At 45.7% G+C, this 13715-nt stretch overlaps 1 protein-coding gene across 4 annotated transcripts in view; it reads right to left on the bottom strand.

Moving 5' to 3' along the window:
* The window catches only part of NSMAF (neutral sphingomyelinase activation associated factor), a 56378-nt gene extending 43759 nt beyond the window's left edge, over window positions 1–12619 (bottom strand). For 2 of the 4 annotated variants that reach the window (XM_084849466.1, XM_084849465.1), the window contains exon 1: window positions 12469–12619. In XM_084849466.1, the coding sequence (XP_084705592.1) occupies window positions 12469–12521 (53 nt within the window). In that variant the 5' untranslated portion in view covers window positions 12522–12619. Of the gene's footprint in view, window positions 1–5409; window positions 5552–12468 lie in introns of those variants that run through there. The other 2 variants (XM_084849468.1, XM_084849467.1) reach the window with 2 other exon arrangements.
* Between the last annotated feature and the right edge of the window lie 1096 nt (window positions 12620–13715).

Below are 13715 nucleotides of genomic sequence, written 5' to 3'. Positions count from 1 at the left end.
AGACTAAAACAAAAAGTAAAAACTGTCAAGCCACACAGGGGATTAGAGATCCTAATCAGGAGGTGTTTAAAGTGACCATTAGGAGAGCACTATTCCTAATCTCTGGTGTAGGGTTTTTTGAAGTGCAAATAGTACTTCCCTTTTGTCTGTCCTGAATCTGCTACTGTTCAGCTTCACTGGATGACCTGAGGCTCCTCATTAAGAGAAGAAAACGTTAAACATCTCTTTGGCTGCAATACACATTACCTGGGGAAAAGGTCACATCCAACTCAGCTTATTTATTGCACTGCTCCATTTTCACTACTCCATATAATTGTAGAAACCTCCCCCTTATTTGCCTTTCTTCTAAATTAAATAGGCCAAACACTGAAGCCTTTCCTTATAGTGATTGCACCCTACTCTCAACCACTCCATTGTGATTGGAGACTGCTGGGTTAAAAGTTCAGCCCTATTGGCAGCTAGATGTCACTTGGCAAGGCTCAGTTCCCCCCTCCCAACTCCTCCTCTCCCCCTCCTAATCTTAAGGAAATTGTTACATTTCCCAGACATGCTGTCTGGGCTTCAGAAGCATCCGACGCGATCTGAATCGATTTGGACTGATCCAGACCTGCTTCAGATCTGGACCGATTTGGTCACAATCATCCTGCTTCGGTTCAGAATTCGGATCCGAATCTGAAGCAGTGCACAGCCCCACCTGAGCTCAGTAGCCTTGCTGTTAGTAGAAGGCCTTGGGACTCACTCCCTTGGCAGACCAATAGACTCCAGTGTGAATGCACCAGCCTTTTAAACCAGAAGGGAGACCACCACCTTTCCTTCCACAGTCTGCTCATTGTTTTTTCTCTCCCCGCCACTACTTTTCTGCTCTTACATGCCCACTGCTAGGAGCTTGCTTGCAATAAAATTTTGAAGAGGGAGAAGGAAGGGAAGAAAAGAGCTCCATGTGAAATACTGGTATTTCACACAGCATCTGATTGTACTGTCCCAAACTGGAACCTTTGGGTTCTGCAGAAGTTTAGTAGCTTCAGTACAGCAAAGGATCCAATCAGCCTCCACAAACTTCTTTCTTCACTTTTAATTCCTCCTAAATAGCTGTAGGACTCAAATTATTCCAAAAGGAGGGTTAAGACTATGTGGCGTCATAATCAAGAAACTGCTGGAGCTGTAGGACTCAAATTATTCCAAAAGGAGGGTTAAGACTATGTGGCGTCATAATCAAGAAACTGCTGGGGCTTTTAAGTAGGTTCTACAGTTAAAAAAAAAAAAAAAACTAGGAAAAACCCTCAGCCACTTCACCTCATAAAGTTAATTTAAGTAAGTGCAATCCTTACAAACCCTCCACAACCTTCTAAATTCCTCTGAAATACTTCTTCTCTGAAAGGAGCCACTTGGCTTAGGGAATTCTCTCTACCCACCCCTCCTGCATTTCCAACCAGCATTCTTCCTTTCTTCTTCTTCCCTCCCCTATCTTTCTTTCTCTTCTTTATTCCACCCAGAGTATATCTTGAGGAGTTCTTACAGAGAATTCTCTTTGGTGGGCAAGAGAAGTTCTGAACTGTATTTGACTTTATACAAACAGATAAGAGGGTTGGTTTTCTCCTTCTCACTCAAGTCTTTGAGAAACGTGGGTTCACGTGGTTGCAGAGAAACAAATCTGGGGCTGTTTTGTTTGTCAGTTGCCATTATCCAGCATTAGGAAGGGCTGTAGCTCAGCGGTAGAGCACATGCTTGGCATGCAGAAGGTCCCGGGTTCAACCCCCGGCATCTCCAGGTAGGGCTAGGAAAGAATCCTGCCTGAGACCCTGGAGAGCCGTTGCTGCCAGTCAGTGTCAGCAATACTGCACTAGATGGACCCAGGGTCTGACTCAGTATAAAGCAGCTTCCCATATTCCTATGACAAGAAAGCTTTAATAAAAAAAGAAGTTTGGGGTTTCTTTTGTAAGTGGAGGGGGGATAAATACTGCTCATTTATCCAATCCTATGTATGCCTATGAATATGAACTTGAGCACGCTCCGGGAGAGAGCGCAGGACAGCAAGGCCTGGCATGCTATGGTCCATGGGGTCACGAAGAGTCGGACACAACTGAACAACAACAAATGTATGCCTACTCAGAAGCACCATTATGTTTAATGAGGCTTACCCTCAGGAAAGTGTGCATAGGATTCCAGCACAAGTTACTTTTGCAGGGAGGTTTGCACCTTGATGTTCTCCAGGTTTACTCAGAAATAAGTCCAGAGTTGTGAGCACGGCACTGCTCACATTTCATTTTGCATGAACTCTAGCTTCAGTGGTGAGGGAAAGGCACTTAGTACATGCTCAAAGTTTCTCCATAACTTAGCCCTAGTTTTGAAAACAGACTCATTGGCTGAATCCTGGTGAAGTCTTGGCACAAATGAAGTTATGGGGAGGAATATACAATGACGGCTTGTGCATAACAAGGAGAAGGTAGAGGAGAGTTGCAGAAAACAAGACATCTGTTTTTATGAAGAGTTGCTGGAGGATGGATGGTAGGATGAAGAGGGATGGCTACATGAAGGGAGATGGAACTGGTAGGGGGAGAATCTAAGTGCTCAGTGGTGAAAGAAAAGCATTCTGCACATGCTCAGAGGCACTCTGTATTTAAGAACATAAGGTCCATCTAGTCCAGGATTCTGTTCACACAGTGGCCTACCAGATGTCCACAGGAAACCCATAAGCAGGACATGAGTGCAACAGCACCTTCCCATCCATGTTTCCCTGCTGCTAACATTGACTAGAGTTGATTTATATTTCACCATTCTAAATTTTCATGCATGTATATTCTTCAGGAACTTTGCACTTTTCTTGCCTCTAATGACCTGTGCATTTTTATACAAGTTTACCCAAAAACAATGGGGGGGGGGAGGGAAAGCAAATCACTTCCTCCCCCAAATTGGAGAACTCGCCTTCCACATGAACTGCTGCACCTATCCTTCTGAAACTTTGCTGGTTTCTTACTTAGGGACACCTCCAGGCTGTCTGTAATCTTCAGAACAATGGTCCACAAGGAACATAGGGAGATAAGTATGTCCTCTTTTGGAGACCTCAAAATGTCAAGGCCACCTTTGCACAAAAAACCCTGTGGCTATCATTCTGAAATTTGGCAGACATGATCTCCTCTGATGGGGCAATGAATCCTGAATTTTTTATCCAATTCTCCCAAGGAATAAAAACATTATTGGAAGTTCCCTTTAAAAGAAAATCAAAATATAAACCGGGCACCTATTTTTCTGACATTGGGCAGCTGTAATCCCCTTCTAGGGGGCTATTGTGCCTGAAATTATCATCCCATTCTAAGAAAAAAAAGTAAAAGTTTTTTCCTAATTTCCCATGGTAATCAACAGGAAGCATAAAGACTCATTTTTCCAAACCTGGACTCAGGTTTGGTGCTGAGGTGAAGTGGATCGACTACAAATTGGCCTGAGTAGAAGTGGGTGTTTTCCAAAATGCTGAAATCAGGGTCTGAGTTGAAGTGGGGTGGGGGGTCAGTGCACACTTCTTATGTGTGTATGTAATCTATACACAAACGGACCCATATGCAAGCATACCACATGCACATCACACATGTATTAGAGGTGTGCTTAGACACACACACACACACATATATATACACACACACATACGCAAATTTGTATTATGGGCCTGTGCCCCTGATCTTTTAAGAACCTAGCAATGCCCCTGGCCCTTGGGCTGAAGGAAGTTCTCCACCCCTGGTATGGACAAACCAGTTTACCAAAAATGGAAGTGAAAGCTTCCAAACTCCTCCTTGAAGCTGTGCCGGAGAATGGGGCAGGGTGGTGTGGGGGGTGGAATGGCTGGCCAGCTGGAACCCTGCATGGGAGTCCTCATGCGATCATAAGATGAGCCATGCTGGATCAGACAAGAAGGTCCATCACATCCAGCATTCTGTCCACATGGTGGCCAACCAGCTGCTTAACCCTAACTCACAAGTAGAACATGGGCACAATAGTGCCTTCCTAGTCAGGTTCTCCAGCAAGTGCTGATACTGGAAGTAGCACGTAGCCATCAGACTAGTAGCCAGAGAGCGCCTTCTCCATGAATTTGTCCAGTCTCCTTTTAAAGTCATCCAAATTGGTGGCTGTCACTACATCTTGTGGGAATTAATTCCACAGTTTAACTATGCACAGTGTGAAGAAGTACTTCCTGTTATTTGTCCTGAAGTCAGTCAGTTTCATGGGATAACCCCAAGTTTTAGTATGATGAGAGAGGGAGAAAAATGTCTCCCTATCCACTTCCTCTGCACAGTGCATGATTTTGTACCCTTCTATCATGTCTCCCATTACTTGCCTTTTCTCTAAATAAAAGAGTCCCATATGTTATAACCTTTCCTCATAAGGGAGTTGTTCCATCCCCATGATCACTTCAGTTGCCTTTTTCTGCACTTTTTCCAACTCTACAATATCCTTTTTTGTAGGTGCAGTGACCAGTACTGTACACAGCATTCCAAATGTGGTCACACTATAGATTTGTAGATTCCACAGTGCAACATTTTGTTGCAGATTCATTATAGGTTAAGGATTTGCAATTGGCAGAATAGTGCCATTACTCAGCTCATCCCAGGCACAACTACTGCACCTGCTCCTCTCTCTCTCTCTCTCTCTCTCTCTCTGACCTAGAACAGTGAAAAGACCTGAAAGGGGCACAAGGAGTAAGGAGCACATAGCCAGGCCACTAACCACCAAACCGCTAGCAGTCAGGAATTAGATGGGGCAAAATAAATTAGGAACCCCCACAACACGCTGATAAGGAATATCTTTGGAGGGGTGCTACCACACCTGTAGCCAGTAATAGGGGTGTGTGTGTGTGTTTGTAAAATTATTTTCTACAAATAATTAAACATAACCCCCGGGGTTTATTTTTTTAGAAATACTTAAAAAACAGTTTACAATTTTGTCTTTAAAAGGCCTGCAAATTAGATTAATGTCCCCCTACCTTTTTGGCAGACCCTCAAGACCTTTAAGGCTGGCTACAGGCCTGGGTACTACCACAGAGCAATGGTGAGATGGATGGCACCGAGTTTAATTATTGTTGATTATTATTGTTATTTTATGTAAGCTTCCTTAGGAATCCTTCAGTATTGAAAAGTAGGGTAGAAAATAAAATAAATTTAAAATCAGGAACACATTTCAGACCAGGTTTTGCTGATATTTCCAGCAGTAATGTGAAGGAGAGCACTAACGTGAGTAAGGCTAAAGGGTACCAGGCTTCATTAGCAGTACAGTAACAAGTTTTTGGATCTTCATGAAATGTAATTACTTACCATAGGTCATTTTCTTACACAAAGAAAAGAAAAGTTTAATCAGACTAAATGAAGCCAGACGAAAATGAATAAGCCTATAAAAGAAGCAGGCTTAACTGGAGTCAACACTTACCAGGGCCCCCATCCAAAAACCCACATTTGCTTCAACCATGAACTCGTGGTTGAAATGACCCTTGACTTTACTTCAGCCTTACTTAACTTTACTCACTTGGTGGCCTTCATCAAGTCACTACCTCTCAGGCCAAGCACCACATCTGTAATATAAACATAATGGTACAGACTTACTTTACCGAGTTGTTGTGAGGTTAACCAAGATCGTGTATGTGACAGAATTTGACCGCTTGAAATACACTAAATAAAATGCCAAGTAATTTTAGTGAAGTCCTGAAAAACCTGTTCAGGGAATCTCCCTTTCCAAACTCTAACCGGCCCCAAGACAAGTGAGATTACAATCAAAAATAAGACACTGGGTGTTGTCAGGCTTCATTCCTAACACCCTTCCTTTGAAAAACTCAAAGCCGCTAAGAATGACATCTTGTTCCTTTCACAACAAGATGGTACTCTGTTTTCTTTTTTTTTCCATATAAAATTATTATACTCTTGGAAACAGTGCTTCATTTTTCCATTGGGGGGTAGGTAATTTGAGGTATTTTTCCCTTTTGGGGTGGGGTGCAGAAAATTAAGCACACAAAAAGCATACAGAGTACTCTTAAACTGGAAGCATCCAAATTACTTCCTTTTAATAATAGTGAAGTTTCAAGCCTAGCTGAAAACAACCACAACCATTTCCACTGTCTCATCCCCATGTGATATTCTTTCTAAGGGTGAGCAGCTAGCGACCTCTATGTTACCAACAACGCAGAGATGCTCTTGCATCAGAAACAGCATCTGTAAAATAGTCACACGTGACCAATGCATTACCCTAGGCCTACTAGCATACGATTGCACAGAAAGAAGGGGATTGCAGAACAGTGCATTGCAACAACTGGAACACAGTACTGGAGTCTATTCACAAAGGCACTCTTTATGTAAGGAAATAAGGCAATCCACAGTAGTCCCAACACTGAGAGGGGACATGGCTCAGAGGTAGAGCACCTGCTTTGAATGCAGACGGTCCCAGGTTCAATCCCCAGCATCTCCAGATAGAAGCTCTCCATGGTTTCTGCGCTATCAGTCAGTGTTGACAATACTGGGCTAGATGGACCCATGGTCTGACCTCAGTATAAGGCAGTTTCCTGTGTTCCTGTGAGAGCTAAACTACAAGATGCTATTTGCACTGACAGGAAGTCCCACACAGGCCCCAAGAGGTGATCTGCCAGCCCCCAAAACAAAAAACAGCTTCAGAGAAAGGATTTCCTCTGAACTGCAGCAGGGCAGGAAAAAGTTACCATTTCCCTCTCCACACCTGCTGTGATTCTGATAATTTTTAAACTCCCCCCCCCCCACATACACACCTACCTGATAGTATTTGCATTTAAAAAAACCCCTGCACATTAGCTGCAAAGATGCTCTTAATGTCAGAAGTAGCTCAACCTTTAGTTTCTAAGAGGGATAGGCTGAAGTTTAAGCCTGCTTGGAAGCTAAACCTTCTTCATGAGATTCTGCACCTTCCAGGGCTCTAGCCACATCTCTGCATTCTACTTAGTTTCTTGGCCTAGTTACTTGGCTCTGAGCTTCATCAATTTATCGTCTGTGAAATGGGTATTGGAGCAGAAAACTGTGGGTACAAAAGAGTGGCATTATTAAGTTTTAGAACTCAAGACACTACCTCTGCCTTGTGCATAGATTCTTGGGAAGTTACTTTTCTTTTAGCCTCACTACTTTGCATTCTGGGTTTGCATTCTGGGAAATGCCCACCATGACAGTCATTTTGTGAATGGGCAAGCCCCCTCATGGTAGCCATTTTATGACAGCACCCACACCTCGTTCTCAAAATCCAAAATGTGTCTACCTGTCCCAAAAGGTTGTATTAGAGGAATTAACAAAGTCTCTATCCCTTTTACTTGTATAGATGTAAAGGCACAGAGTGCAGGCAGTAGGGTATTCAACTGGTCAGTAAGTAGTAAATGTGCTCCTAGGAAAGTAGGAAGCTATCTTATAATGAGTGAAACCATTGGTCCATCTAGCTCAATACTGTCTACTAAACTCTCTATCCAATCTAGGAGAGGTCTCAAGGTCCGTATTCCATCTGTTGGCATAGCCAAAGGCAAAGTGAGCATAGCCAAAATGTGATTATTACCAATTTAAACAAGTTTTTGTTTTAATTCTGTTTTTATTGTTAGCTGCCTTGAGTGCCCTTCTTTGGCAGGATATAAAATAAATAAATAAATTAATTAATAAATGTGAGCCCACGCAGGAGTAAAAAGGACAAGGCTTCAGCATGTCTACTCAGAAGTAAGCAGGACCAAATCACTCAGCAGCACTTTCAAATAGCATCCCAAGTACCAAACCTCTGCATGTCTAATCAGAAGCAAGAATGAGCAACATGTCTACTAAAAAGTAAGCAGGCCTTAATCACTCAGCAGCTTCCACTCCAGGCCCTGCCCCCTCTCCCCTGCAAGAAAAAGCTCTTACCTCCAATCAAGGGTTCCTTTCTTACTGCAGCAGGGAAACACACTTATCTCTGATCAGGAAGAAAGGCCTGGGGAAGAAGCTGTCAAGCCATACGAGGAACCCCTGTGGGCTATATCTGGCCCATGGGCCAGAGGTTTCCCACTCCTGGCTCTAGGATTTCAGAGAGGCGTCTTTCTCATTCCTACCTTGAGATGTCAGGGACTGAACCTGGGACCTTTTGCATGCTTCACCACAGAGGATGTGCTTTACCACTGACCTATGGCCCTTCTCCTGACTTCCACTTCAATGGTAGTGATTTTCCCTAGGATTGCCAGGATTTTCTAAGATCAATCCTAGATAACCCACTGTAGTCCCTTCTTGCATTACCATCATCCTTGGGTTGATCTACATTGCGCCCGCCATCGCAATGAATTCGGTGTCCTGTCTGGTTAAATGCTCTCGCATTAAAACGTGATTATCCACACTCACCCATTTTCCCCACTGTGGTGCTTCATTGAATGCGTGAGCTCGGTTCACACTCGAGCGCTGTGCTGTTTTCCTGCTCTTAAAGATGGAGGCTCTCATTGGAGGATCAGAAACTCTTCCTGTTTCTGCTGATTCCACGCCCACCACTCTCACAGCTCTCGACGGCCCCTTGTTGTCTTCCGGCTACTGATCGCATAGCTTCCTCAGCACTCAGTGTTTCCTCAGCAACAAGCAAAGGGCTGGATGTGCGCGCACTTGGCTGATCTCGGGAGCTAAGCAGGGTCAGCCCCGGTCAGTAGTTGGATGGGCAACCTCCTGGGAATCAGGCTTCCTGCACTGAGCAGGGGATTGTTCTATCCCTTCAAATGAGACTAAGTTTGACCCCCTCCTATCCCCAGCTTCAGATTTTTTTTTTTTTAAATTAAGGTATTATCTTCGAAGAATCGTGGCTTCTCCACAATTTTTTTTTTCCCAATTCAGGCATGATCTTCGAATTTTCGAATCTTCGAAGATCATGCCTGAACTAGAAAAAAAAAATTGTGGAAAAGCCACGATTCTTCGAAGGTAACGCCTTAATTTAAAAAAAAATCCAAAGCGGGGGATAGGAGGGGGTCAAACTTAGTCTCATTTGAAGGGATAGAACAACCCCCTGCCCAATGCAGGAAGCCTGATTCCCAGGCGGTCGCCCATCCAACTACTGACCGGGGCTGACCCTGCTTAGCTCCTGAGATCAGCCAAGTGCGCGCACATCCAGCCCTTTGCTTGTTGCTGAGGAAACACTGAGTGCTGAGGAAGCTATGTGATCAGTAGCCAGAAGACAACATGGAACCGTTGAGAGCTGTGATTGGACAGGAGGGAAATACAAACACCGCTGTATATGGACAGGCAGAGGGACTACGACCAGATACAGTAGCGAAGGCGGAAAATCAGAGCACATTAAGGGGAAATACTGGGATATCAGGGTATTGAAAGCGGAAGCATGGAAGTGGGAAATTCCAGTTCCAATTCAAGGCAGGTACTGCATAGTGTGAAAGACAGGCGGTGAAACCTCATTGGAAGCGAAAAAACCCGTAAGTGTAGATTGGCCCCTTCTCATATGGTCTTGGCCATGGAAGATTCTAGGGTTCCAACGTTCCAGAGAGGCCAGTTAGATCACATAGATTCAGAAGATGGTGCCACCCTAATGAAACCTTTCCATCCTATCTAGGATTCCAGGATCATAGAGGCTTCCCAACTAGGCAGCAGTCAGGCATAGGGCAGGGGAAACACCATTAAAAGGTACCATTTGTTTTTTCAAATAAATTCCCAAGTTAAAAGGTTTACCAAAATTACACGAACAGGAAGTTAGTGCCCTGTGTAAGATGGCTACCTTCTACCAACTTCCTCCCCAATATCATTGCTCATTATTGGTTGAGAGGTGGAATAATTGTTCAGTGCTGCTGCTCCCACCATATTCTAGTCTGTTGGCTTGCAGAACTATTTCAAGGAGCTGCTATATGTTTTTGAGTCATCACCTGTAGAGATGAGTCAAAAAGGTATGAGGGCAAGACACCTTCTAAAAAAAATTCACACTAACAGAGCAAGCATGTCTATTCAGAAATAAGTCCCATTGAGTTCAATGGAACTTACTCCCAGGTAAATGGGTATAGGATTGGAGTTTTAGACAAGTTTTCTAGACATAAGCTCCAACAGGGAAGGTGAGAAAAGAAGAAAGTGGAAATGTGAGTTGTTTAAAAAAAAAAAAAAGCACGGCATGCCTGTGTATGTGGTGAGCAAGTGCTAAGAATTAAGCTTCTTAAGTAATATGTGAAAAGTTTGTATGGTAAGTGTTAATGCACTAAAACAAGATGGGAAATGGAGGTTGTGTTTTGACTGTAAACAAAGACAGAGTTCAGAGATATGTTTTTACTTTTTGAGAACCTAAATGTTTGTGAGGATGTAAGTAGGATTTAAACAAAAATAAAGAAGACAAAAGCAGAAGGTGAGTTAACAAATCACTCAATATTTGCTTGAGACAGAGAGGGAGAGAAGAAAACAGAACCTGGAACTTCCAGGCCCTCATGTGGCACTAACTGCCCTACATCCACCCCTGCCCCTATAAAAAGAGATGGGAGCTGTGTGAACGAGTAATGGTTATTGCTTAAGAACCCTGGTATGAATATTTTGATTGAACTGGATAAATAAGCTTTTAGCTTTGGTGCTCCCTAGCTCTAAAATGGGACAACGGTGATGAATGAGGAGTTGTCTTTTACCATCCATAGATACGGTGGCTAATGCTTAAGAATTCTTTGCCATGAATTCACTCATACTTCATTCCTCAGTATTTTTCGTTGTTAAAGTAAGGTGAAATGGTTTCTACAGTATCTTTTGTATAACCTTGCCTGTAATGTGTGGCTTGGCTCACTCTCTTTGAGTTATCCTGCATCAGTATAATTAATTTCTGCTTTAGCCTAGAATGTGTTTGGCCTCAACTTTCCACTACACTATTATCTCCTTAACTCTGCCCTTGTTGTTGTGCGTTGTTTATTTGGTCAGTTGCTTCCGACTCTTCGCGACTTCATGGACCAGCCCACGCCAGAGCTTCCTGTCGGGGCCATCGCCACCCCCAGCTCTCCCAAGGTCGAGCCCGTCACCTCCAGAATATCATCCATCCATCTTGCCCTTGGTCGGCCCCTCTTCCTTTTGCCTTCCACTTTCCCTAGCACCAGCATCTTCTCCAGGGTATCCTGTCTTCTCATTATGTGGCCAAAGTACTTCAGTTTTGCCTTTAACTCTGCCCTGTCTAATCCAAATGCTTGTGGATTCATCTCATTTTCATCTGTAAGATGTTGAGACGGCATGAGTCCAGTATTTTGGCCAATGAATACGCTGATGTAATGGAATAACTGACAAAACACCACGCACTTATTTTCAAACTTTTAAAAAGTTGTTATCACTTCATACAACCAGTGGTGCAATCCTATACTTCTTTAACTGGGAGTAAGCCCCACTGAACTCAATGGGACTTACCTCAGAGTAGACACACATAAGAAGGCACTGTACAGAACTTTTGAAGTAGTAGACTATCTGTATCTTGGTACCAGCCAATTTTCATAGCTTGTACTTTTCTGCCCCTCACTAAATTCCTGCCTCTGAGTGACTCTCAATCCTAAGTATGTAGAAATGTGCTGGTTCCTCATCGTTAAACCAGCTCTGTGGCACAGCCCTGGCACAAATTAAACTGCATGATCAAATAACATTACAAACATGAGCTAGACCAACATATACAACCGAAAGTTAGGCTAAAGTCACTTTATTTTCACAGACCAAAACGACACAGGGTAGAAGTATGTGGAAAAAACAGGGAGATGGTGGCAATAAGTGAGGAAAAGGGAAGAATTGTTACAGGGCATGGGAGGGCAAAGGGACAAACATGAAGCCTATGTATGTTTACTCAGAAATAAAGGCCAAAACAGCCATTACTTTAAATGTGCGTCCAGCCGCCACGTCTTTTTCTCTCTTAGTTTTTACTGCAGAGTAGGCACAGGGCCCCGGATCCGGCCCTCGACACCTACTTTAGAGTAAAAACGAAGACAGCCACAGCCACTAGACCCGCATTTAAAGTAATGTCTGTTTTGACCCTAAACCCCACTGATTTCAATGGGTCTTTACGCCGTCAGCGGTCGTTTTAGGATTACAACCGCGCAGATTTTTTAGGAGCCGAGGCCGCGCCGTGATCACCCACCGCAGCGCCCCAAGAGAACAAGCCCCGCTCCACTTCCGCGTTGGCGGCGGCGCAAAGCAAAAGGGCACCGCGCCGAGCGGACAGCTCGGAAGGAAAACGCGCCGGCCGCTTCCCTGCACGCCTCCAAATCCAGCCTAGCGCTTCACGCCCCCCGCCGGCCCCGGCCCCGGCCCCGGCCTTCCTCGTCTGCCTTTCCTCGCCGAGCGGGGCCTAAGAGCCGCGGGGGCCGACGAGGCTGCCCCCTCCGCGGGAGCGTGGCCGGGACGCTTGGAGCAGCTTCCCCGGGCTCGGAGCGCAGTCGGCAGGGGCAGCCCGGGGAAGGGCGGCGCCCCCGCTCCCGGGCGCCCGCTCGCCCCCCGATCCCCGGAGGCGGCGCGCTGCAAGCCCGCCCGCCCCCGCCTCACCCACCTCTCCTTGGAGTAGAGCTGCTGCTCCTGCCGCCTCTTCCGAACGAAGGCCATGGAGCCCCCCGGCTGCGCTTCCGCAGCGCCTCTGCTTCGCGGCGGGCAGGAACTCGCCAGCGGCCCGGCAGAGCCCTCGCTCGCCACCAGGGGCCCCCAGCAGCAGCCAGCCGCCGGCCCTTTATACCGCAGAGGCGGCGGGCAGGCTGGGATCGCGCCAGGGATCGCCGCCGCCTGGGGCCGGTCGCCGTCTCCAGACGCGCCCGAGCCAGCCAGGCGGTCATGGCTGTCCGATGCTCTCTGTCTGCTCTGGAAGACCTGGGAAACAATCGGGACATTCCAGGTTGTGCCTCGGCATCCAGCCACATGCCCACGATGCCTCCCCATCCTCCTCCCCAGTACTGGGGTGGCCGGGTGCTCTACTGTACGGAGAGGACAGTCCTCCATTTTCTACGGCTGCCCGGTCCAAGTCCGGTTTAAAGTTAAAGGGGTAACCAGAAGGGACCTTGCAGTTGCCCATCAACAGATAGTGTCTGGACAGCAGACTGAGCGGGTAGACAGGTCACCTAATCACAGTATGGTGTGATGTATTGCCTTCCTATTTAAATTATAGTAATTGTTTCCAAATACATAGAAGCATACGCAACTTTTATCAGATGCCCTCTCTTTTTTGGGTGGTGCATGTCCTCTATTTTGGCAACAAAAGTGAGCAAGCAGGCTGGAGCTGGCCCTGCAAGCCACCTCCTCTTGCTTGCTTTCTCTGTCTGGGTGGTACGAGGATTGGAAACTGGTTGCGGTAGGTTTGTTTATTTATTTATTAAAATACAGTTATACAGCTTAGCATACATCTTAGGGATATATTAAAATCCTTAAGCCGATCACAGTAAAGATCAGAGGTAGTCAACCTTTGGAGGGCCATGGACACATATGACAATTGGAGAAACTGTCCTGGACACCACCACAAAATGGCTGCCACAGGAGGAGGGGCAAAAGACAAGTAACCTGCCCCAAAGACTTGAGTACAAGGCAGAGGTGGAGCCTGAGCTCCAACACGCTTAGACAGCAGTACTGTCAAGATTGAGGGTTGCCTCTGGCACCAGGGGTGACGCCTATCCAGTGCAGGGTGGGAGGAGTGGTGAAGAGAAGATCTCCTCCCTCCCCTAGCCCTGCTTTCGCGGCTAGACAGCCGATTATGGCTGTCTAGCTGCAGGACCTCAAGAGCGTGGGAAGCGGCAGCCAGACAACACATAGGAT

This window comes from Heloderma suspectum, chromosome 4 (assembly GCF_057233095.1).
Source record: "Heloderma suspectum isolate Gila_16-S chromosome 4, 16-S_ref, whole genome shotgun sequence".
Classification (NCBI taxonomy): Eukaryota; Metazoa; Chordata; class Lepidosauria; order Squamata; family Helodermatidae; genus Heloderma; species Heloderma suspectum.
Note: the sequence above shows the minus strand (reverse complement) of the source record. Positions and strands in the feature narration are given on the sequence as shown.